The following is a 24616-nucleotide window of genomic DNA, read 5'->3' on the forward strand; positions in this document are numbered from 1 at the left end:
TCTTTCTATTTCGGGACTTCCCATTCCAGGGTACCTTCAAGAGACACCTTCCATGTGGAGCTCCTTGGCTCAGGCCCCACTGGCCTAGTGGCGATGTCTCAGACCCACTGGGCCACATCCCTCACCTAGTATAAACTCTATGAAGGACACTGGTCACTGTATAAGAATACTTCTCGAACATCATGTTATTTGGGGGAAGTGCTCCATGCACATCAAATAGGAATTAGGGGAAGAATTAATCTAGCTTTAAATTTAAAAGCAAAAAATAAAGCTTAATATGTTACCTGAGAGGATGTGGTTTTATCTTTACACCATAAGGATGTGAAACAAGAAGTGTTGCCACAATCCAAGGGTCTATTCTTTATCCTCATTTCACTTGACCTCCGAGGAGCATGCAACGCAGCTGCCAGCTTCTTATTCACCAGGACATTTTCCTCCCTAGTTCCCATTTTTTCCATACACTTTACTGGCTACTGGCTACTCCTTCTTATACTCCTTCATTGGTTCTTACCACCCTCTAAATGCTGGGAAGATCCCACAGCTCAGTCCTTGGCTATCTGCTTCTCTTTCCTCACTTTTGCCACAGATGACTTCATCCAGTCCTCTGTGCCTTAATTACCCAGTAAGTTTACATGGCCAGCCTTGGTCTTTCCAAGAGGCCTTGTACACCCGACCGCCTACTCCACATCTCTACTTAGATGGCTAACAGGCATTTCAAATTTAGTATGTCCTCAGAACATTTAATTTCCACCAATACCAAAGCTTCACTCTTTATATATACAAAAGTCCTTGACCCTTTCTTGTAGTAGGAAAGAAGAAGGTATCTGTGTGTGTGTGTGTGTGTGTGTGTGTGTGTGTGTGTGTGTGTGTGCGTGTGTGTGTTAATATGATCCAGAAAATTAGGTGGCTGAAAAAAATTAACAAAAGAGAAACACTTCTAAATTTCTACTGTAGACAGAAAAGAATTACTGTTATAAAAACAAATCAATTTTCATTAGAACAATGCATAAAACTTTCACATTAACATACCTAAAAAATGTATGATGTTCTACACTGCACTTCCAAAGATGCTTGCAAGCAGTCTTACTTCGAGCTTCAAAAAAGAATGAGGTTTCATTGCACTAAGAGAAAAGAGAGAACATGAATTACTGACCATAATGTTCTTCAGATGACAGCCACCTTCTAGTTACCAAAAATTCAAGTAAGCAGAGAAATTATTAACACATAAAACAAAAACCAATTATCTCCTGGTAACGATTTTTGGAATGTTGCCTTAAAACCACCTTCAATAATTAAAATTACAAAATGTAAGTTCCATGTAAATCTTAGTGACATCACCTTTATCACCTGCTTCTGTGTCACCCCATGACCACGGATAATCAGGGGCATGGCATGGAAGGACTGTAAACATTTCTATCATAAATGAGCACCCAAACAGGACAACACCAACTGTGTGGAAATCAACTCCCAATAAAAAGGAGATGCCCATAAATCCAGTTCTTAACTGGATTATTTTTAAGGACTATACAGGCCCCATTTAAACTGATGACTAAAGAATCTCAAGAGGGGCCCATGCGAGGAGCAACCACCACAGCAGTGTCATCCAAGCACGTCCAAATCATGTCTCTGAGCTTCTGCATTCTGCACCCAGTTACTGGGTGAAATAAATGATGTGACAAAATAAATAAATAAATAAATAAATGATATGACAGATGTAAAGTACACAATAGGTATACATTAAATTTCAACTATTATTTTAATCCTATGGATACTTACCTACATTTAATAGATAAGAAGTCATTCTACTTGTGCAGAAGATACTTTTTTTTTTTTTTTTTTAAGTGACTGAATAGGAAACCAAGCAAAATACAACAGAAGTACTCAGATAATAAACTACAAGTTCGGTGAAGTTCTGTTATTGCTTTTTATCGAAGACAAAATTAGCAAACTCAAGTCTTAAATGCAGAAACGCCTCTGGAATGAGGTTTCTATGGATGTATAAACACAAAACTGGCAATGCAGAGGAGTAACTGAAAGGATCCTCCCCACCTTTTAATAAAGACAACATATTTATATGCATGAAATTTCTTCCAAGTCCATCTGGAATGAGGCTGCCCAGTTTAGAAGTTTATTTATAAGATGAAAGGGTATGATGACAACAGAGCCAATATATGCATGTTACGGCAAGGCCAACTGTAATTCCAAAACCTTGTGAAGTGGAGGAAGGAACTTAAGACAATTCCCAGGTTTCTGTCATGGGGAATGCTACCTAATAAAATACAGCAAGTGGAAAAAACTGGGGATTTGGATGGTGAGGGAATGGATAGGAAGCTCAGGCGATTTTGATTTTGAGGTGCCCATGGAATGGGGAACTAAATACCTGAGCGGTCCAGGAAACCTGCAGGCACTGAACTGAAGAGACAGGCCATCCCTACTGACAGAGATGATTTCACCTGAGAGCATAAGACAGATTGTTCAGGGAGACAGAATGAAGTGGGGGAAGATAAAACCATAGCCAGGATGCTTGTGGAGATGGAGTGAGAGGGGTCAAAATAGACGAGGAGGCAATGATGTCCCAGAGGCTGGGAGGAGAGCACAAGTCTCAAGGGACCCGCAAAGGTCAAACGGGGTTTGAAAGGAGGTGACTGCATTTCACGGTAAGAAATCTTCAGTGCCTTGCATGAAAGGGGGAGGAATTACAAAATTAGAGATAAGGGAGAACAGTCAATGAATTCAGAAAGGGTTTTCTTCAAAAGCAAAATAAATGGGGGGAGGGGGTACCCAGGAAATGACAGAAGATCCTTGGGTGCAGGGTGGGGAACCAAATATCCTGCCAGGAGAGAAAAATGCTTAGAGGGGAGGGATTTTCCTTTTCCTTTTCTTTCTTTAATATAAAATATACACACATGGTACAGATGCCAAAAGCTACCAAAATGGACACACATGGATAACTAAAATCTCCCTCCCACCACTGTTCCTAATCCCCTTCCCCACAGGCAACCACTGTTAAGAGTTTTTTTCTTTGTGTGTGTGTGTGTGTGTGTGTGTGTGTGTGTGTGTGTGTGTGTGTGTGTGTGTGTACATGTTTTTCAGGTCACTGGATTACCCAAAAATACGATGCACAGGTCGTTTATTTTAAAATAATTTTGCTTGTGATTACATTGTATCAGGATAAATGATCAAGATAAAGCGAGTACAGGATAGGCTGTCCCCTCCCCCCTGCCACCACCTACCTCAGTATCTACACCCCACCTTCTTGTGCCTTTCAACACCTAGAGCACCACGTGGGCCAGGACCTACTGGACGTTATCACCAACAAGTAACGGTGGCTGGGAAAGACTACTCTGTGACACTGATACTTGTACTAAAATTTTAGCAAATAAGGTGGGATTTGCATACCCGAAAACAAATTTTCAGAAAGTTATTTAATGGCACATAATCTAGATTTCTAAAAATGGAGGAGAAACAAAAAACATTCAATCTTAAAAATAAAGTAAATCCCCTCAAACTTTTCTTGAGCTGGTTTTCATTTTATTCTTCACATAAGCGTCTATATTTTTTTTCTTTTTAAATAGAGACCCAGCCACAGGATATCCAATATATTTTTTTTTAACTACCATCACTTCATGACAGGAGAAAAGGTATTTAAGAGTCCAACCAGAATTGGGTTTTCTCAAGTTTCCTTGGGTACAAATATATTAAAGGAACAAAAGAGGTTCCCACAGGCCTCCTAATTACTTCTGCCATGTGCAAATGACAAGTATGAACGCATTCTCCATTAAATCAGAGCTGTAACACCAGCTGCCTGGGTTTTATCCCACTGTTAGCAGGATAATCCAAATACTCAAAGGAGGGTTAACATAAGTAAAAAAGAAACCAAGAATTCTGAATAAATTCCATGCATTTTTGCCACTGACAGTAACCACTGGCATGAATGGGACTGATGCGGCATCACAAAGGTCTCTCCCACTAAACCTTTTCCTACAGACATGGACAATTAGCACCTTTCCATTCATTCATAAAAAGGTGAGTAGATAACTTCAGAGGTTCATTCCAACCCACTGCTAAAATACTTTATCCAAGCACCAACGGTTTGCTTTTGGCAAAAGCACTCAATTTTTGTCATTTCATGCCAGAAAAAAAGCTATATTCTGAATCTCTCTCTCTCTTTTTTTTTTAAAGTAGGCTCTACACACAGCATGGAGTGCAGTGGAGGGCTTGAACTCACAACCCTGAGATCAAGACCTAAGCTGAGATCAAGAGTCAGACACTTAACTGACTAAGCCATCCAGGTGCCCCCTGAATCCTCTTCTAATACAGGTTTTTATAATATTTTTATTTTATAAACTGAGCAAGTTTAAATCACCTGTAACTTGAATACCATGTAGGGGTTTCACTGCACCTTGGAGTCCTAGGTAAACGTGGCTCAAACTCCCAGTCCTATCATTTTTGAGAATTCAGGACCCGTATCATATCAATGAATTCCCCACCCAACTCCCTTGGATCTCTTGGTTTCTGTTCCAGTCTTTGCCGGCTGTTTCTCTTTGCAAGCTTCAAGAAATAAATCTACTTCAGCCCAGCTTCTCTGAAGTGTATTGAGCTCACATCCACTATGAGCTACATAGTGCACTCACCCTGGGCCCAGCTGATTCTCACTGCCTCTCCCAAGCCTGACCCTTGTTGCCACAGTCAGTCCATGCTCTACTGGTTCTTCCATTGCTGTCTTGGGAAGCAGCCCCAACTGGACAGTCTGCCTTCCCCAGGCTCCCTAGAATTATGGGGTGAACATCTTCTCAATCCTATTATATGTTTGTCCCACCTCCAAGGTCAGAGAAGCAACCTCAGGTACACTGCACAGGTAAATATTTTTAAAAGATTAGAACTTCTAACAAGAGTAAGATGCAGTCATTTCATAAATACTGGAAAGTCCCCTAGCAGAGAGATTTCTGATCATCAGTGATCCACAGAAGCAGAGGAGAGGATAAAAGTAAGTATGAAGATTACAAGTCTAAAGTATGGGGCACCTGGGTGGCTCAGATGCTTAAGCACGTGCCTTCAGCTCAGGTCATGATCTCCAGGTCCTGGGATTGAGTCTCAAGTTGGGTTCCCAGCTCAATGGGGAGTCTGCTTCTACCCCTCCCTCCTGCTCGTACTCTATCTCTCTCTCTCTCCAGTGAATAAATAAAATCTTTAAAAAAAAAAAAGGCTAAAGTATGGTGGGTTTGTTTGTTTTTTAATGTGCATTCTCAACAAGATTTATATCTACCTGGCAATTGTTAATTGACTTTAGGCACTAGGGGGAGAAACAAAATCTTCAGAGGGCTGATAGCACATGACTGCAATAACCTCATTACTGATCAAGCAAAGGCCGGCAAGGGTTGGAACTGAAAACAGATACCAAAGAGATATCCCAAAATGGTGTTTTGAAAAATGCCATCATTATAAATGGTGAGACCAAATGACTAGGGTTTTAAAAGCTGAGCTATGAAAGGAGGCACAATGTCTGTTTCAGTGACTGTCCCCGTGTTTGCCACTGCTCTCTCTTCTGGCCTCCCAAGTTCAATAAAGAATTCACCGCGAGCCCTGCCACAAAGCAAACTAACAATCTTATTTGGGAAGGGCATTCTTTCAAGCTTTTTCTTTTCTTTTTATATTTATTTAAGTAATCTCTACACCCAAAATGGGGCTCAAACTCACAACCCCGAGACCAAGAGTCGCATGCTCCTCCAACTGAGCCAGCTAGGCGCCCCAAGCTTTTTCTTTACATAAGCCTCCCTAAAGAGTCTTTCTTACAACATTAGAGTCCTCTAATATTGGCATCAGAGAGTGTGGTGGTCAAACAACTGGGCAGCACCAGATTAAACACTCAGATCTGCTCATGTGCGGATGTGCTATGGCAGTCTCCAAGAGCTGGTAAGGTACTTGCTATTTCCCCGATTTATATGAGCAGAGCACTTCCTTTCAAGAAAGGGACTTTTCAGTACTCTGGATTAGAAAATTTTACATGACACATACATACCCCTACACACACACACACACACACACACACACACACACACACACACACACACACACACACACATCCCAGTTACTTTTTAAAAATTCCTTTTGAAATGCATATAATATGATTTGTATTAAAAATCACTGTGTATATCAGCAGAGCACTTGGAGAATCAAATTAATTTCCTTTCTTGCATATACATTTTACAATAAAAGAACAAAAAGAGCAAAAATATTCCAGTACTTTTTTGTCAGCTGTGTGGGTGCTATTCCAAAATATATACTAAATGTGAAAAACCTTTTTACCTCTTTTACAGCTGAATAGATTGATTGCTTGATGAATAATTGCACGTAACTCTTTCTAGCTCACAGAAACATAAATTATAGCACTGGAAAGGATGTGTTAGATTGTGTGCTTCTTTTTCATTTCCTCCCAAAAATTCAGAAAGAGAAAACATGAGCCAAAACATCAGAGAATATTTATATCATGTTTCAGTAAACTTTGAAAACTATTATGTTGAGCTTATTCTGCTTCCTACTTGAAAAAATGCACAGATGCAAACCCAGGAATCCAGATGGTTGGCTTTTGTTGTTTTACTCTCTTTTCCTCACCTTCTCTTTAGAGAAACCACAGCATTTACCAACATGTTGGCATTTCTCTCATCTACTTGCAGATTTATTTTTTAAATTTTATTTTATTTAAATTCAATTAATTAACATATAGTACTGTACTATTAGTTTCACAGGTAGAGTTCAGTGATTCATCAGCTGCATATAATACCCAGTGCTCATTATATCAGGTGTCCTCCTTAATGTCCATCACCCAGTGGCCCCATCCCCCCACCCCCTTCCCCTCCAGCAAACCCTCAGTTTGTTTCCCATAGTTAAGAGCCTCTTATGGTTTGTCTCCCTCTCTGATTTTGTCTTAGTTTATTTTTCCCTTCCTTTCCCTATGCTCCTTTGTTTTGTTTCTTAAATTCCACATGAGTGAAATCATGTAATTGTCTTTTGCAGATTTATTTTTGTAAAGATAATCTTTATTCCCAGTTTACAAATGTTATAGATTTATAAATAACAAATGTTATTTAAGCTTCTTAAAATGAAGGCATCTCTGGTAAGACCTACTGATACTCAATTTAAAAATGTTTCATAGCAGAATTTTAAAATTTTTTCCAAATATGTGGTCCATGTGTTTTAATTATAGAGAAAGTCAACAAACATACCAGCAAGTGAAGCAGAGGAAAATGCATGGCCCTGGGAGACCTGCACTCCCCTTCCTGCCTTGGCATAAGCTACTCACCAGCCGAGACTGGTCCAGAACAAGGTGCTCCCTGAGCCCTTCCTGTGCAAAGCTTCAGTAGCTCTGGGTGGCATGAGGTCAAGACAATTCCAATTCAGAGACATAAATCAGGAGCCTATTTTAAGTCCAACTTCAGACTAGGTGCTTTCAACCTCACAACAACCCTGTGAGGCAGATTTTGTCGTTTTCATTTTATAAATAAACAAATGTAGGTTAAATGTTGCTCAGTGAATTGTCCAAAGTTAGATAAGTGGGAGGCCTGGACCTAAACCATGCTATTTGACAACACGGCTAGCATCCATCTCCGAACCCGAGAGATGCCAAACCAAGCTGTTGTGTGGCATCAGGATCCAAATATTACTAACGGAGCCGCACTCAGGAATGCACAGGGGAGAATATTACACCTTAGTTCTGGTGCGCTCATACATGGTGGTGGAGATGCAAAGTGGCAGAAAAACTCAAGATGGAGGAGGGGATATGGAAATACCTAACAAAGCTATACATGCACTTACACTTTGGCCATGCAATCCACTCCTGGGAATTTACCCCAAAGATACTCCTTCCACAATATAAAAATACATATGCACAAAGTCACTGGAGGAAAATTTTTAATTGCAAACTACTGAAAACTACCTAAATTGTCTAAGCATAAGAAGTTGGGTGAGTAAACGATGGTACACACACTCAATGCAGTCCTATGTAGCTGCACAGAAGAACCAGAAAGCTCTCAATGGACTGATAATAAAGAAATTCTAGGAGGTATTACTGGGTGAAAGTGAAACGAAGTTCAAAGGCATATAATAGTGTGCTATCTTTTGGGTAAGAAAGAAAGAAAATGTTTTAAATATGTTTATCTGTACAAACAGAAACACAAGAAGGATGAAGCATAAAACACTAAAGTTGGTTACCTACAAAGAAGGGCAGGGAAAACAGAATTGAAAGAATATGGGAATTAGTGATACTTCTCTGTGCCTTTTTGTACAGTTTTGACTTTTGGAAGCATGTTAATCTTCTACATCTTCAAAAAATAAAATGAAATAAATAAGAATATGAAGGGGACCTAAAGCTGAAACAAGTAAACCTAACCAGATCACAAATGAATACCAAAATCTCAGGAATAAGGAAAGCAGGAAGGAAGGGCCAGCCCAAGTTCATTCTGAACACAGCATTTGACTATATGCCCTCAGTCTTGGCAAGATGGTATATGTAAGTGAAAGAACTACAAACAACTGTCAATTTTTGTGGTTTAGACAAAGCAATTCTGAAACTATTTGAGATATATTTTACAATTGAGCAAATAAGTAAATGTATTTCTGTTGCTGGGAGCCAAGTTTCTCAAGACATACAAATATGAAATGAGGGAAGGCCAGAAAGAATGCCGTGGGGATGGATGGGGGAAATTGGAGATACAATGTGAACTCGTGATTTCTACAATGAGTATGAGCATGTTTATATGCACACATATTATTTATGGATTTATAAATGGATACATGCATGTGTGTATTCCTTAGCTCTGTCCACTGAAAAAGCCAAAAATTAAGGTCACCCCAGTAGCAATGACCACACCTAACACCCAGATCTTGACCCGTCCCCTCTGAACAGAACCAGGGCTCATTGGAGAAATGGCTGGTAACAGGGTGGATGTAGGGTAGGTGCAGAGTAGATACAAGATGCACCTAAAACACCATATTGTACCAAAAAGGAAGAAAATGACCAACAAAACGATAGGGTTAGGTCAAAAGGGCACAGGAGCCAGATTAAAGGACCACATCTAGGACAACTTGAGTACCAAAATAGTTAGGCACAGTAATGTATTATAAACCCCCGGGGGGGGGGAGATTAGTAATTCCATGCTGATAGGATAAATAAAAGAGAGAGAAGGTGTGGCTCTTGCTTACAGTGGAATGCCAAGGGCCGACTGATGGATGTGAGGGGTGTGGAAGAGCTAGAAAATCAGCATTTTACCAGCATCATAGTAAAAAATCAGATCAGGCAAGAATCCTTAATGAATGCTAAGTCTACAGGGAAATTTTGAAGAGGAGCAGGACATTTGCATTGAATTACAGTATCTCCCCACAGATTACTCATTAACTGTAAAGGAGGAAAAAGAAAAACAATTAACTGTTCAGTGGGAAATCAAATCAACATCCTGACTAGGTGATGAAACTGTGTCTAACCACCAAGAGACATCGGATGGATGATCATCACGTGCCTCCAGATGCGATGCCCTAAGGAGGGCACAACCGCTTATGCGGCTTTCCAGCTGAGAACACAGACTCTCTCTCTCAAAAAAAAGTCGATGTCATAAAAAACAAAAATGCTACAAAAATGTTTCAGATTAAAGAAGATTAATTGGGGCGCCTGGGTGGCTCAGTTGGTTAAGTGACTGCCTTCAGCTCAGGTCATGATCCTGGAGTCCCGGGATCGAGTCCCGCATCGGGCTCCCTGCTCTGCACAGAGTCTGCTTCTCCCTCTGACCCTCTTCCCTCTCGTGCTCTCATTCTCTCTCTCTCAAATAAATAAATAAAATCTTTTAATAAAAAAAATAAAGAAAGAAGATTAATTGGATTCTATACCGGAGAGGGAAAATACTATAAAGGACATTATTAGGCTAAACAAAACTGCAATGTAGAAAGCAGATGATATAAGTATTAAATCAACATAAACTTGTTAAGCTGATAATTGTACTGCGGTTCTATCAGAGAGCATCCCTATTCTTAGGAAATACCCACTGAATTATTTAGAGATGTGTCACACATGAAAACCCTCAAATCACTCAGAAAAGAATTGTGCACGTGCGTGTGTGTGTGTGTGTGTGTGTGTGTGTGTGTAGAGAGAGAGAAATGAAAAAGGAAATGCAGTAAAACATTAACAGTGAGTGAATATAAGTGGGTGAATGTACATGACCATGTTCTTTGCAATATTTTAATTTTTGCCACTTTTTGTAAATTTTGAATTATTTTCATACAAAAAGAATATTTTTAAATCTATAGTTGCACTTACAACGTGAAGGAACCCTTAGCCTACGTGAGCAAGACCTCCCCGGCTTGCTGATAAACAGTGACAACTCCTGGCCACCAAGACTTCCCGTGTACTCTTCTCAAAGAGTTCGGCCAAGTGGATCTAATTACCTGTGGCCAGACTTGCCAGGAACCTTTTGGGTCGACATCCTGTCACGCTGGATAAGTTTAGGCTGAGGTTAGTTTCATGATGTGTTACACATAAAAGTAATCACAGCCTCATTTTTTTCATTTATTCAACAAATATACATGCCAATCTCGGGTGGGAAAAGGGGGCCAATCTCTTAGGCCTTTGGCCAACCTCTGGGCCTACTGCTGGGGACTGCACACTCTCCCTGTTGATGAAACCAAGGCATTTGGATATGATCCCAACTCCTCCTGAGTTTTCACGAAAACATTCCATCTGCTACCCATCGGAAGCTGTTTTACCTCCTCAGTGCTTCCCAAATCTGCCCACTTCGCTCCATCCTTGTGGTGACTGCCTTCCCATCACCTCCCCTGATCAGGGTGTCTGCCTCCGTTCTTACCTCCTCCATGCTCCATGAGGCAGCCACTCTCCTCGCGGTAGGTAAGGCTCAGGGCTGGAGGCATCACCCAGTTCCCCCACCCATGCTCAAGTCCCCCAGCCACCACACAAGTAAGAGAGGCCCTCTTCCACAACACGTGAGACTGAACTGTGCCCTGGGACCACCTCCCTTCCCTCAGGCCTTCTACCTCCACCACCAGCAGAGAGGAGCAGACACAGAAAACAAACCCCACTCCCTTCAGACATCCACGGCCTCTCCACCTTCATCTGCCTTGAATCCACTGGACCCCATCTACTACGCTCTCTTGAGCGTAGTAACCCCGAAATGATACTCAGCAATTCCCCTAGTTTGTCCCCACACCCCCACACCCCCCCACCACCCAACTCCTGAAACCGTTCCTTCATGCCCTCTGGAATTGACGGTCTCCCATCAGTAAAATCCCTTGGCCCCGCTGTCTGCTCTCTTATACTGCCTTCACCCTGGCGTGCCAGGAGAAGCCTGGCTCTCCCCCGAGGACTTGTCTTAACTGCAGCCCACCGGAGTGGGAACTTTGCCTCTTGTCCCAGGTCCTTATATCAGTGGGCCTGAGAGTAGAGAAGATTCCTGCTTGCTCCCCAAGGCTGCTTTTGGACCATTCTCTCCTCTTTCCCCTACAACTCCCAGCTTGGGATCTCATCAGATCCCATCACCTGCCATCTCTCTGGTGGCTGTCATCCTGAAAGTCCTCTCCCTCAAACACCAAAGCTATTGCAGTCAGTCACACCCTCCAATACTACTCTTGTGTTAATTACTGGAAATTTCAATATGTAAATAGAAACAATGCCTCCAACACCCAGACATCTCAGTTCCCTGAACTTCTCAGTGCTGTTGTCTTCCTCTCTATCCCAACCACTCACTCCCGTGCTTGCAACCCCACAGCAGGGCTCTCAGCTTTAGCACGACTGACATGTGTCTTGTCCATTTACAACATGGTGTAAAATGTGCAGCAGCACATTCAACCTCTACCCTCTAGATACCAGGAGCCTCTCTGTTCCATCCTGCACCGTGAGAACCAAAACTGTCTCTTGATGCTGCCAAACAGCCCAGGGGTGGGGGGGTAAGAAGGTAAGAACCCCTGCCTGATAACTTCCCATTTACAATAGCTGAAGCTCCTCTGTGATCTCAAGGCCTAGCACCCAACCCTCTGACCACCCCGTCTCTCCAACTTACTCCCTCCACTTCTCCACCCCCACCAAGCTTTCAACTCCTCCAACCAGGACCTCCTGCCACCAGACCCCACCCCTCTTTCACAGTTCTCGCTCTTTCCTTACCCAGTCTCAATTCCATGATAAACCCCTGGATTGGCTCCCCTGCCTCACCTAGTTCCCTAGCCCTTCTCTTTGTACTCTTCTCTTCACCAAACCAACTCTCCACTTGCTTGATGTCTGCACCAGCGCTACTGAATGTGTGTGGAGAAAAGCATACCATGAGTGGGCTCATTTTAAATTCAGCACCCTTTGTACTACCAGGCTATCATAGGATATCACCAAACCACAGGTGCCTTGTCTATTTTCTCTCTAAAATTACTATTTCATACCTTCTTCTTCCTTCAGACCCCCACCACCTCCTACCCAACTTCAGCCTCAGCTGATGACCTTAATACCTAGTTCCCTCAAAACAGAAAGCAGAACATCATAAGAGAACTACCCAGCTACCCTAATCTACATTCCCATGCTCCATCTTCATGCCTGTTAACCAGAGATCAACTGTCCTGGCCGCCCTCTCAAACCAACCCTTCTATTTATACACCAGCTGTCATCCCCTGTCGCCCACTCAAGGAATATCGTTCCAGCAATTCTCTCTCCCCCTACCACATCATCAAGCGTTTATCATATATTGGATCGTTCTTATCGGAGTATACATGTGCTATTATTTTTCCAACTTAAAAAAGAAACCCTCTTGACCCACTTCCCCTGACAGCCTTCTTCCTACCTGGTTCCTCTTTGTGCCAAAACTCCTCAAAAGAGTTGTCTACATTGACCCTCTCCAGTTCCACTCCTCCTATTACCTCTTTTGCTTTTTTCCTTAAGTAGCATGCACTGGGGAGTGGGGAGTCATTCCCTAATAATGGACTCCTCTCAGGGTGTTTTTTTCTTTTTTTTTAGGATTGTATTTATTTATTTGTCAGAGAGAGAGCACATGAGCACAAGCAGGGAGAGCTGCAGGCAGAGGCAGAGGGAGAAGCAGGCTCCCCACTAAGCAAGGAGCCTGATGTGGGGCTCAATCCCCAGATCCTGGGATCCTGACCTGAGCCAAAGGCAGACGCTTAACAACTGAGCCACCCAGGTGCCCCCCACCCAGGGTGTTTTTCTTGCACATGAGTGCTACAGTAAGGATATACGTCCCTTGTGATTCTCCAGGGCGCACAGACGTAAGAGTGGAACTGCTGAGATAAAGCTCACTCTTCAATCCACTGAAAGTGGTCTTATCAATGATCTCCTACATTCCTAAATTCAGCAGTCAATTCTCATCCCTCTCCTGATTTGACATATCAGCATGATTTGACATAAAACGTGATTTTTAGTTGGCAAAATTGGATACAATCAGTATTCTTCCTACCTGCCTGGTTATTGCTTCCCAGCCTCTTTTTCTGGTTCTTCCTCTTCTCATCTGCACTCAATTCTCTTAATGACCTCATGTAGTCTCAGGGCTCCGAATACCAGGATATGTCACTGATTATCAAATCTCACTATCCTGCCCAGACTTCGGTCCCAAACTCTGGACTCCTAGAGCCCACTTCTTAAATGTCTCTACCTAGATGTATAACAGGTATCTCAAATGCAACGTTGTTAAACATGGGATTCCTGATCTTCCTCCCCAAACCTGCTCAACTCAAAGCCTTTCCCACCCCGCTGGATGGCAGCTCCATTCTTCCAGCCTTTCAGGCCAAACACCTTTAAGTCACCAGGACTCCTCTCTCTCTCATACCTCCCCACATCCATGAAACCATGTAGCTAAATCCAGATTCCAACAGTTTCTCAGCACTCGAAATGTTGCTACCCTGGTCTGAGCCACTACCCTCTCTCGTCTGGATTTTTTATTTTTATTTATTGATTTATTATTTTTTAAGATTTTAAGTAATCCCTACACCCAACATGGGGCTCAAACTTACAACCTCAAGATCAAGAGTTGCCTGATCTACCAAGTGAGCCAGCCAGGCACCCCGCCTCTGCAGTTCTTAAGTAAGCATTAGTTGCCCAATGAGTGAACAGGCAACAATGTTTACTCTCAAGGAATTCAGTGAAAAGCAACCATTTGATAACAGACTTTTAAAAAATTTAAACCCCTCATAATAAACACATGTTCCTAAAACCAAGAGCTAATACTTAAGTGGTGGAATAGTGATATTTTCATTAAAATCAGAAACCAGATGCTTTATTCAATCACTTAACACTCTTCTATAAGTGATGACCAACACTATAAAATATGAAACATAAATAACAGAAATGAGAAAATAAATTATTTTTACTTGCAAATGATATAATTATATACCTACAAAAATTTATGAGAATCAAATTAAGAACTCTTGGCTAGCACACAAGAATTCAGCAACATGGCCAGATTTGAGATCAACATAAAACTCCACAGCTTTCACGTCTACCAGCAGAAAACAATTATAAGATACAACAGGAGGGAAAAACTGATCCATGAAATTAAGAAAAAATGGTCAAACCTGTAAAACACATTATCAAACACTGTGCAGGCACATATGAATAAATATAATAAGAGGAGAAATGCTTATCATATGATACTAAATATAAAACCTGTGTACAGAACCATACAAGGGATGACATGTATTCATGTGTATACAAACGTACATATATTATACATTTGTGCTAACAGGGCAAAATCTGAAAGGGACGGCACCAAAATAATAATCGTTACCACTGAATTTTAAAATGTAATTTTCATTTTCTTCTTTATAACATATTTCCCAGATTTTCTAAAATTGTCATGGAAGACCTTTATACTAAAAGTTTTTACTTTCTGGGAGGTATTACTGAAGTCACAGCACCTATTTTGAAGTTTAAATAATCCATAAAAGTATTTATAATAATTAGCTGCTGAACCTGTCAGAGGAATAAATGTTTACAAAATCAGTTTTTAGGGGTGCCTGGGTGGCTCAGTCGTTAAGCGTCTGCCCTTCGGCTCAGGTCATGATCCCAGGGTCCTGGGATCGAGCCCCACATCGGGCTCCCTGCTCTGCGGGAAGCCTGCTTCTCCCTCCCCCACTCCCCCTGCTTGTGTTCCTTCTCCCACTGTGTCTCTGTCAAATAAATAAATTCTTTAAAAAAAAAAATCGGTTTTTAGTTGCAGACAACTATTTGTTGCTCTCTCCAAAATGAATCACTAAACTCATCTAGGTTGTATCTGAGAAAGAGGAGATCGTTACTTGTGGATGCAAAGGAAGAGATACATAGTACATACTAATGCATTCTTTGTATTTATTAAGATATGTTGATGTGTTTTGTTGGACACAGTTAATATTAAAAAGTAGAATTGGACAGTATTAGTGGTATAGCATGACACCAGGAAAAATCTTTTATCTGTAGGACATTGCTGTTGTTTTGGGAACTGAATATCTGAATTTGGTCTTAACAGCATTGAGCATACTGAGTTATGTCTCTCTGACTGGACCAGTGGAGCAGAAAACCAGAATAAGCATTTCAACCATTTTTCAAGCTATGACTACTGGTCCAGGTGATAGGTTTCAGGGGGCTTTCATATTTAATCTATGATTACAGTTAGATCTCCATAATAACCAACTTAATTCTACCATTATGTAAATCATTGCCTCAAAGAAAGATACCCTGGTGGAGAAAGAAGACTTACTGCAAAGCAAGAACACTCAGAAAACGGAGTACTTTGGTTAAATTAATGTCTTATAAAAAAATAATAATCCCTTTGATTCAAGCCTGACTTCAGCACCTTGCAAGAGATTGATGACACCAGGCTAACGACCCAGGAGACACGGTGTCTCAGGCGGCCCCCAAAAACCACTCCTTTTCCAAGTGGAAGGGACTGAGGCAGGGCTGAGTGTGTAGCAGACGAGGCCACACCATGGAGACTGCCATTAAAAAGTAACATGAAGGGCGCCTGGGTGGCTCAGTCAGTTAAGCGTCTGCCTTCAGCTCAGGTCATGATCTTGGGGTCCAGGGACCAAAACTGGCATCTGGCTCCCTGCTCAGCCAGGAGCCTGCTTCTCCCTCTGCGCCTCCCCCAACTCATGCTCTCTCCTCTCTCTCTCTCTCTCATATAAATAAATAAGATCTCTTAAAAAAGAGTAACATGAAAAATACCAATTTTGGTTTTTTGTTTTCTCCTAATAATGAAAAATATAAGAAGCTGAAAGTTCAAGTTAGTTGCAACTTTACCAAATATTTATCCTGTGGCAGAAGACATTTTGAGGCACACTAATGATAACATAAAAGTAGTTGAACAAAGGACCTTGCTCACAAAAATAACTTAGGTATAAGGGGGAACGTGACCATAAATAATAGCAATGCTTCCATGAAAAGTCTTACTATTTTATTGTAATATTCCTATTAAAAACATGAAACAGTATCTTCAACATGTTGAATAGACCTTACTCCTTGCATTAAGTCTTGTGAAACCAGTGGCAGGACAGGGAGAAAACCAAATGGCCCTACTACCTAATTAGCTGTTCTACTTTTTGGATGATTTTAATTCAATCTTACAGCTCATCTTTTAAGATTGATGTGTCTAATCAGGAGTTGAAGAAAATTATAGACTGTTACAAACTACTATGAGGTGTTTGGTTTGGACTATCATTTTTGTAAAAATCTGGAATTTCCCATCCTTACAAATTAAAACTCATTTCAAAATCCAATTTTAATTTTATCAATAAATGGCAGTCTGTCACAGTTCAGGGAGGGATCATTGTATTTTTTTTTCTAGAAAGACCAGGTTTTCCAGCTGGACAGTACATAATCTCAGTCCAGCAGTTCACTGATCATTCCGCAGTGTATGAGGGCCTGCTGCCGGGGAGACCTCTGTCCAACGCCGAGTTCCACCTGCGGTCACTGCCGTTCCTTTCCCGCATCTCCATATGGAGATGCGGAAGCGCAGGCTCTACTCACCCCGTTTTTACAACAGACATCTCATCAGAAAGTCAATTCAATGCCATCCACTTAGGTTTTTGGTCTACATAAAGTCACCAGCAAAGAGACAGAAGGATGGATTCTCGTACATCCTATTTTCACTAATTTATCCCATAAATACAAATTAGAATAACAGCACTTCAAGGGAGCATTATTTTCACAGATTAAAAGGAAGCTTTCACAGCCTTGCCTTTTGGGGCACAGTTTCTTAAAAGCCACCTGTCAAGGCATGAAAGCACCTCCAGGCTCCGACAAATACTGTGCCCATTACCCAAACAATCCTGGAGGACACTGCCAAGTTGCAGGGAGAAGGTCAGTATCTCTGCACCCTTGCCTTACACACTCCTTTAAAAGCCTCCAGAATTTCCCCTCCGGTTTATCTACCATGCTCAACTAGGGAAAGAACAGAAGTATGACTCCCTACAGGTCGTTTAATTTACTTTGGGACAAAATTAGGACACTCTTTATCCTATATGTGGGCTGCACTCTTCTGAGGATATGAATCCTACCTTCATAGATAGTACTTTTAGGCAAATTACTCTATAATGATAATCACCTCCTATTCTCTCTTGTGCCCTAGAAAGGGTTCCCCCCCCCCTTTGCTCAAACTAAAATGACATGTCTCCATAAGCAATTCATTCATTTCTCCTCACTTCCCTTTCCCTCCCTTGAGAAGCTGTGTATATGAGTCAATTAATCTGGTTCCACATGGCTGCAGCTGGGGAAACACGGCACTTTTACTTCACAATGTCTTTTAAGTTACCCACGGACAGACAAGACTTCCTGCCTCAGTGAAGCTGAGTGCTCAACAAAAACTTACATCTTTTCCCAGCACTCTGAGTTCAAACTGTGTCTCCTTGAAGTGAACCTTTGTAATCCGTGGCCTAAAAAACAAAGCAGACGGTGGTGGTGGTGCAGTTTGTAAGAATTAATCTTTCAGCAATTCAGAGAAGTTCCCAGAGGGAAAAGGCTGGCTCATCGCAGCTCCTTTATAGACTGCTACAGTAACTGTTGAGCGCTCCCTATAAGTCATTTGCTCTGGACACCTTCCTAAACAAAATTCCATTCTCATTCTCCTGTGCTTCTCTAGTAGATACAGACCAGCTTGGAATCCCCAGGCCCTTGGCCAGTACTGCCTTCCCAGACACAGCGTAGGGCTACAGTCCTCCCCCATTTAGCATTAGAACTCAGAGGAGTCTTGGGCCCACAGCCCATCAGTACACAGTGGAATGGGTAGGAAACCCTACCATACCCAATGTGCATGGACAAGAGAGTCCAGAATCACAGTACCTAAAATTTACAAAGAAAATACATACTAAGATGCACTGGGAGAAAACTTATACCCAGTTTCACTCATTTATTTATCAACCACTGGAAATGTACCTGTTTTCTTTCCACTAACAAAGACCCATAAGCCAAGCACAGAGACCGTATAATTTTCATACCAACTCTGCCCTCAAGTCATACTTACCAGAAATACTTCCCCACTTGCTTTTTATTCTTGTAGACAACAACACCAACTGGAGTTAATCCTAAGAAATACTCAGATTTGTTTTCCCCCTGCAAAAACAAACATATGCCTATAACTATGAATTTATTCATGTCAAAGCCCTTTGTCAAACTGTAATTGGCCATAACAACATAATATGTTGCATTAATACTGGGTCTAGTTTTTCAAAAACATTAGCTTAGAAAGCTAGCTAAGGTATGATAGTATGATTAGTTGTTTTTTTTTTTTTTCAAATTTTTACTGAAAAGTTTTCTTAGTGTATTCATCCTTGTAACTGCAGTTCATCAAAAGAACCCGGGCTACCAGTCAGACCCCTGATCAACTCAGCCCACACTGCATCTATAGTGCTGTTCACCCCTGGCTGCACATGAACTAGAATCACCTGGGCAGCTCATTATGCTGGTGCTTGGGTGCTACCAAAACCAGTTAAATCAGAATCTGTAATGAAGGGGCCCAGGTATCAAAAAAAAAAAAATCACATAAATACTCCAGGTGATTCTCCTGTGCAGCTAAGGATTGAGAACCACTGGTTTCTATCAAGAGTTCCTTCCCAAGGTCTCATCTTGATCTTATTCTCAGACGTAGATAATCATGAAGCCTGGTTTACCACCACCCTTCTCCAGAAAGTTCAGACATCTGCCTTCAGGCACACACTTGGATTCTCTGATGTTTCTATCATGCTTCTTCCTACTTCCGTTTGTGACTTTAAGACTACTCAAAAAAGTTAAAAATACCATATTTTCTGGTAAAGACTGAACACCCCTTAATTTCCAGGCAATGATAAATCCTAATTAAGAAAATGAGATTCTGAAATGAAAAAGTCACAGAGCAGGTATGAAGGACAGGCACATGTCTGTATGAATTTTATTTCTACTCTAAGGTCAAATAACAGCCTGCAAAGTCATATTCCCAAGGAACATAAGACAACTGATATGTTTTGGAAGAGCACCAGCTGTTGCCCACTTTCAGTTCTAAAAATTCAATCTTAAAGGAATGTATGGAAGATTCTAATGAATCCAGTTCATTTGCTATAAATTCCTACCATCCACAAAACTGTGAATTAGGACAAACATTACACAAATGCAGAAGCATTTTGCAGAAGACTCTCTCTTTACACATTTCCTATAAAATACAGTCCTGACAAGATTAATGTGGCTAGAAGGGAAAAGGGTAACTATTCCACAAAGTTTTAGAGGTGTTCTCAAATGACAGTAGTATAGAGCATTTAATGATATAATGAGATTGGAAGCTAAAATATCCAGGAATTACTACTTCCCCCTACAATACGTAACTTTTACTGCCATACTAACAGTATACCCAGTGTTGTTTCTAACTCTTTACAAATAATGAGATGATTTCTTGTTTTAGGAAACTCTGATGTGCAAAAGACTATTGAGAAATGAATGCATGAATGAGTTATCTGCATTATGGTAAGTTTTATCAGGGCTCCTTAAAAATTGCATTCCATAATTTAATTGACATTGTCTATATATAATCTTGAGCAATTCATTTTGTGTAAAGAACAAGGCATCTGGCTCATTCTCTCAAATCATCAAATTTGACTATTGCTAACTAAACTCTTATAAAATGAAAGGCAATGACATTTCAACCTCACTGGCAAAGAATTATCAATTGAGAGAAATGGCTTCAAGGTGAAGACATGGATCCAGAATATTCAACACAGATTCAGTGTAACTGTTCACCGACTATATTCAGCAAGTTCTCATCAGCTGCTAAAGAATATCTGCCAAAATATTTCTATTAATGCAGCAGCAATAACTGTAGTAGGCAGTCCCCCTAATATTTAAGAACCTGCACATCCCACACAGAACCACCAACAGCCACAACTGTACTGGTGCCCAAAGCCTACTTTTCTGGAAAGTGATTTCATGAATATTTTTCAGCCATAAAATCTATTTTTGGAAAATCCTCCTGTTTTCTGTCTAATACAATCAATTATAGACCAATTTTAAATGGTTTTGACGTTTAGCTAAGCCCTATGGAGCTGTTATCCAGATTGTGTTTTCAAGCCCAGTTAATTGTTTTCTACACATGGAAACATAATCACAGACTTTTAAGCAAAACTCATTAGGGTTGAATCCATGCAAGAGATTCTTTGTGTTTGAAAAACACAGATGAAAAAGTATCATCTGCTAGCTAAACAACAGCACTGCAGCTTTCCTCTGGGAGTTTCAGTGACTTTTTAAGAAAAATGTCATCAGCTTAAAATATCTTGTGTTAATTAAATGTTACTCACATAGACAGGATGGAGGTCAACGCCATACATCTCCAGGGATTTGGCAGTCCTCAAGTAATTCAGCTCTGCTTCAGAAGGAGCCTGACCCCTACACCCAGCATAAAAACAAAAAGTCTTACTTTACTAATAGATACTGCACTTGTAGGGAATAAGCCGTCTTCACTCTATTCACTGGAAAAATAAATAATCCCTTATGCTAATGCAAACTTAAGTCTTTGTGTTTCAAGAAGCCCCTTGCCTCCATGGTGACAAAACGTTGCACTTTGAGGTAATCGTTGTATTAAGTTAATTTCATTTACCAAATCTGTTTTTTGCTCAGTATAGCCAATCCCAATGTCCCAGCATATATTTAAAATTCTGTATCAGGGGGCTCCTGGGTGGCTCAGTCGTTAAGTGTCTGCCTTCGGCTCAGGTCATGATCCCAGGGTCCTGGGATCGAGCCCCGCATCGGGCTCCCTGCTCAGCGGGAAGCCTGCCTCTCCCTCTCCCACTCCCCCTGCTTGTGTTCCTGCTCTCGCTGTGTCTCTCTCTGTCAAATAAATAAATAAAATCTTAATAAAATAAAATAAAATAAAATTCTGTATCAGAAACCCCCAAAGAGACTGAGAATATAAGCACTCGAATTAAAAAGTACATCCTTCACAAAGAGTAAAAATGTCTCCGCACACCAGCAGCTCTCCATCAGGAGAAAGATGAGTAAGAGTAGTAGCGGGTGGGGAGAAGACAAGAGGTCCCCCAGCACCTCGCTGGGGCCTCAACAGCATCTCCTGAGCACATATGTAGTTTGAAAATATGTTAATATTTCTAAATAAAAAAAATGCTTATCATTTTCTTAATACAAAGTATAGAAATCATCCCAAAATCTTCATTGGTGATAACATTCGTAAACAGTATTCACTCCTAACAAGTGTGAGCATCTGCCAGGAAGCTCCATGGATAAGTGGAACTGTGTGTGTGTGTGTGTGTGTGTGTGTGTGTGTGTGTGTGTGTGTAAGTAACAGAGAAAGATAGAAATCTTTTATTTGTTAATAAAAGGAGCTATGAATTTACTGACTAAAACCTACTTTGATGCATCCCATGTTTCCACCACGGTGCCCTGGAAAACCTAGCAATATACAATAATTTTGAAATCTATGAAGGATGTTCATTACAAACTAGACACGAGAAAGCTACCAAATCTTGATCAAGCTTTATTCTCTTTGAAATAATAGTCACACTGTCAACACCATCACATAAAACATGTAAGGCCCTTTACCCAAAGCTCCTTGATAATGTCAAAAATGTAATTGTACTTTGAAACTCCTAGAATTAGTATTCTCAGAATGTGCCAAACAAACTGCCCTTCATAATGTTATAACAGGCACTCTCTTAGCATCCACTTCAGCAAAACCTTAAAATGAAGGACTCTATAATCAGGCTGGAGAGCATTCTGGTGCATGCTAATACAAGATGGAAAGCCTGGTTTCTCTGATTGCAATTCAGCAGTTGACTTCTGCTGCTACTCACTGAAACAGATCCTTTAGGCAAACATTTTTTGTTGACCAGATTAATTCTACATTTTTTTCCTTAACTATAATAGATCTGAAACCAAGCAAAATCAAGAGGGAATGTTACATAAGAGGCAATAAAGCAAAGTTAATCAGTATAGAGGATTTAACCAAAATAACTATAATTAAATTATAACTTCAGTGCTGCAGGCCATTAATTGAAAATCCTACTAGGGGAGTGTGTATATTCTCAGAAGTGCATGTGGTGTTAATATAATACCCTCCAAGGCTCCACACTGGTGTCATCGTGATTTCCACATTCACTGCTATAAACTGAATAGGACTTTGCTTATAACTGTGAAGAATTTACATACTTAAGACAGACCAAATCCAGAATACATTAAGCCTTTTGTGATTATAAAATATATTTATAGCTGGAAGAATAAATTTCACAAGGTACTGGTGACTGAAAAAATAGAAAACTGCAAAATATAATATATACAGAATGATTTCATTTATGTAAAATCATACATACAAATAAATTTTCTCTATGGGCATTTATGCATAGAGGGGGATTTGAAAGGCCATTAAGCAAAAATATGTTGACTTTAGGCATTGGGATTTACTCTCTCCTTTATATATTTAAAATTGCTTTGGTTTTCTATGAGCATTTTAGTGTTATAAGCAGAAAAAAAAACTTAAAAGACAAAATACTAGAATGTTCAAGGCACAGGTGAAGAATTTATCATTCTAGAAACTTTTCTTAAGACTGCCATTAGCGTAAGATGATAGTTGATGGATGATGCAACATAAGACATGATATTTTTTCCACCTTTGAGATATAATTGACATATAACGCTGTCCTGTGTAATTCTAAGGTATACAATGTGTTGATTTGATATACTTCTATACTGCAAAATGACTACCACCATAGGGTTAGCTAACACCTTCACACTGTCACATAATTACCATTTCTTTTTTGTGGTGAGATCATGTAAGATCTACTTTCTTAACAACTCTCAAGTATATTGGTGGCCCTTGAGGGCTTTACCCTAAGTGAAATAAGACAAAGAAAGACAAACACTATGCTATCACTTGAGGTGGAATCTAAAAAAGCCAACCTCATAGAAACAGAGACACAGAATGGTGGTTACCAGGGACTGGGGGGCGGAGGAAATAGAGAGATGTTGGTTAAAGACTGTAAACTTTAATATAATAAAGTTTTGGGGAGCTGATGGATAGCATGTTGATTATAGCTAATAAAAAGTGATTCTTACATTAAAGTTTTATGAATCCTTTCTATGGCTTCTTCGAGTTCCTCCTTCTGATCAGGAACAAACCGGTACTCTGACACATAGCCTGCAGTATGCTTATATGGGTCGTAATCTCCAAGCTCAGCTACAAAAGAAATTGCATTTTTTTCCATTTTAGAAAAATAGTCCTAAAACTATTTTAAAATATTCCTATCATGCTGAAACATTTTCTTCAAATGCCTTATTAATAAATTCATACATAACTAATTTTAGTAAAAAACTACTATGATGAGCATATATGAATGGTATAAGTAAAATCTTGTCTTAAAAACATAAGTTCTATATTTTTGCTTTCTGAAAGACTATAATTAACATCATTTGCATTTCAATTATTTTTACCAGATTATATGAAATAACATGTTGTAAAGAGAATTTAGAGTACATATATTAGAAATGCTAGAGGCAAAAACAACCAGGATGCCAATATATCCTCTCAGAAAATAACACCAAGAGATAGAGCATAAAATTCAAAATCTATTTGCCCCAAACAGTGGTCATGGAAATTTAACACAATCCTGTACATTGGTTTACACAAAAAAGCAAAATGAAACCAGAAAGCTCACTATATTACATTTATTAAAATTTTCCCCCTTACGTTAATCCACCTTCCAAGGCCAACCCAGTTCATCTATGTGACATTTTTCCTAGGATATTTTTTCTAGACTATTCCTGGTCTGCAAATGCCACAAAGGCAAGGAACATACTGTCTCACTGCCCCTATACCTAGCAAGATTCCTAGAAAGGGCTCAGTATATATGAGTGGAAGCATCCTCAGCCTCCAATGCGACAATGCAACCTGGAGCTGCCCAACATGGTTGCCATATTGATGCCAAGAGAAGAGATGCAATGAGGGCCACACCCTGAACTGGCGTTGGCATCTGACCATATAGAGTCTCCACAACGGCTGCCTGAGAGCAATGTGATCTCTGAGATATCACAGCTTGGGGGAATCAACAAACTCAGGTGGGATATAGAATGGAAGGGATTTTCAGACCCTCCACTTAATCCAGAATCAACGCCTTTCCTGTGACTAAAACTCCA

At 40.4% G+C, this 24616-nt stretch overlaps 1 protein-coding gene across 1 annotated transcript in view; it reads right to left on the reverse strand.

Moving 5' to 3' along the window:
• The window catches only part of EPB41L4A (erythrocyte membrane protein band 4.1 like 4A), a 242192-nt gene that overhangs the window by 76424 nt on the left and 141152 nt on the right, over positions 1-24616 (reverse strand). Inside the window, exons 7-11 of the mRNA XM_028102759.2 lie at positions 23540-23660; positions 20776-20863; positions 18480-18568; positions 17829-17892; positions 1030-1121 (exon numbers count right to left, since the gene is read on the reverse strand). Of these exons, the coding sequence (XP_027958560.1) occupies positions 1030-1121; positions 17829-17892; positions 18480-18568; positions 20776-20863; positions 23540-23660 (454 nt within the window). The remainder of the gene's footprint in view (positions 1-1029; positions 1122-17828; positions 17893-18479; positions 18569-20775; positions 20864-23539; positions 23661-24616) is intronic.

The sequence above is a fragment of the Eumetopias jubatus genome, unplaced genomic scaffold (assembly GCF_037043125.1).
Source record: "Eumetopias jubatus isolate StellerSeaLion01/CBP00866 unplaced genomic scaffold, mEumJub1_p1.0 scaffold_5, whole genome shotgun sequence".
Classification (NCBI taxonomy): Eukaryota; Metazoa; Chordata; class Mammalia; order Carnivora; family Otariidae; genus Eumetopias; species Eumetopias jubatus.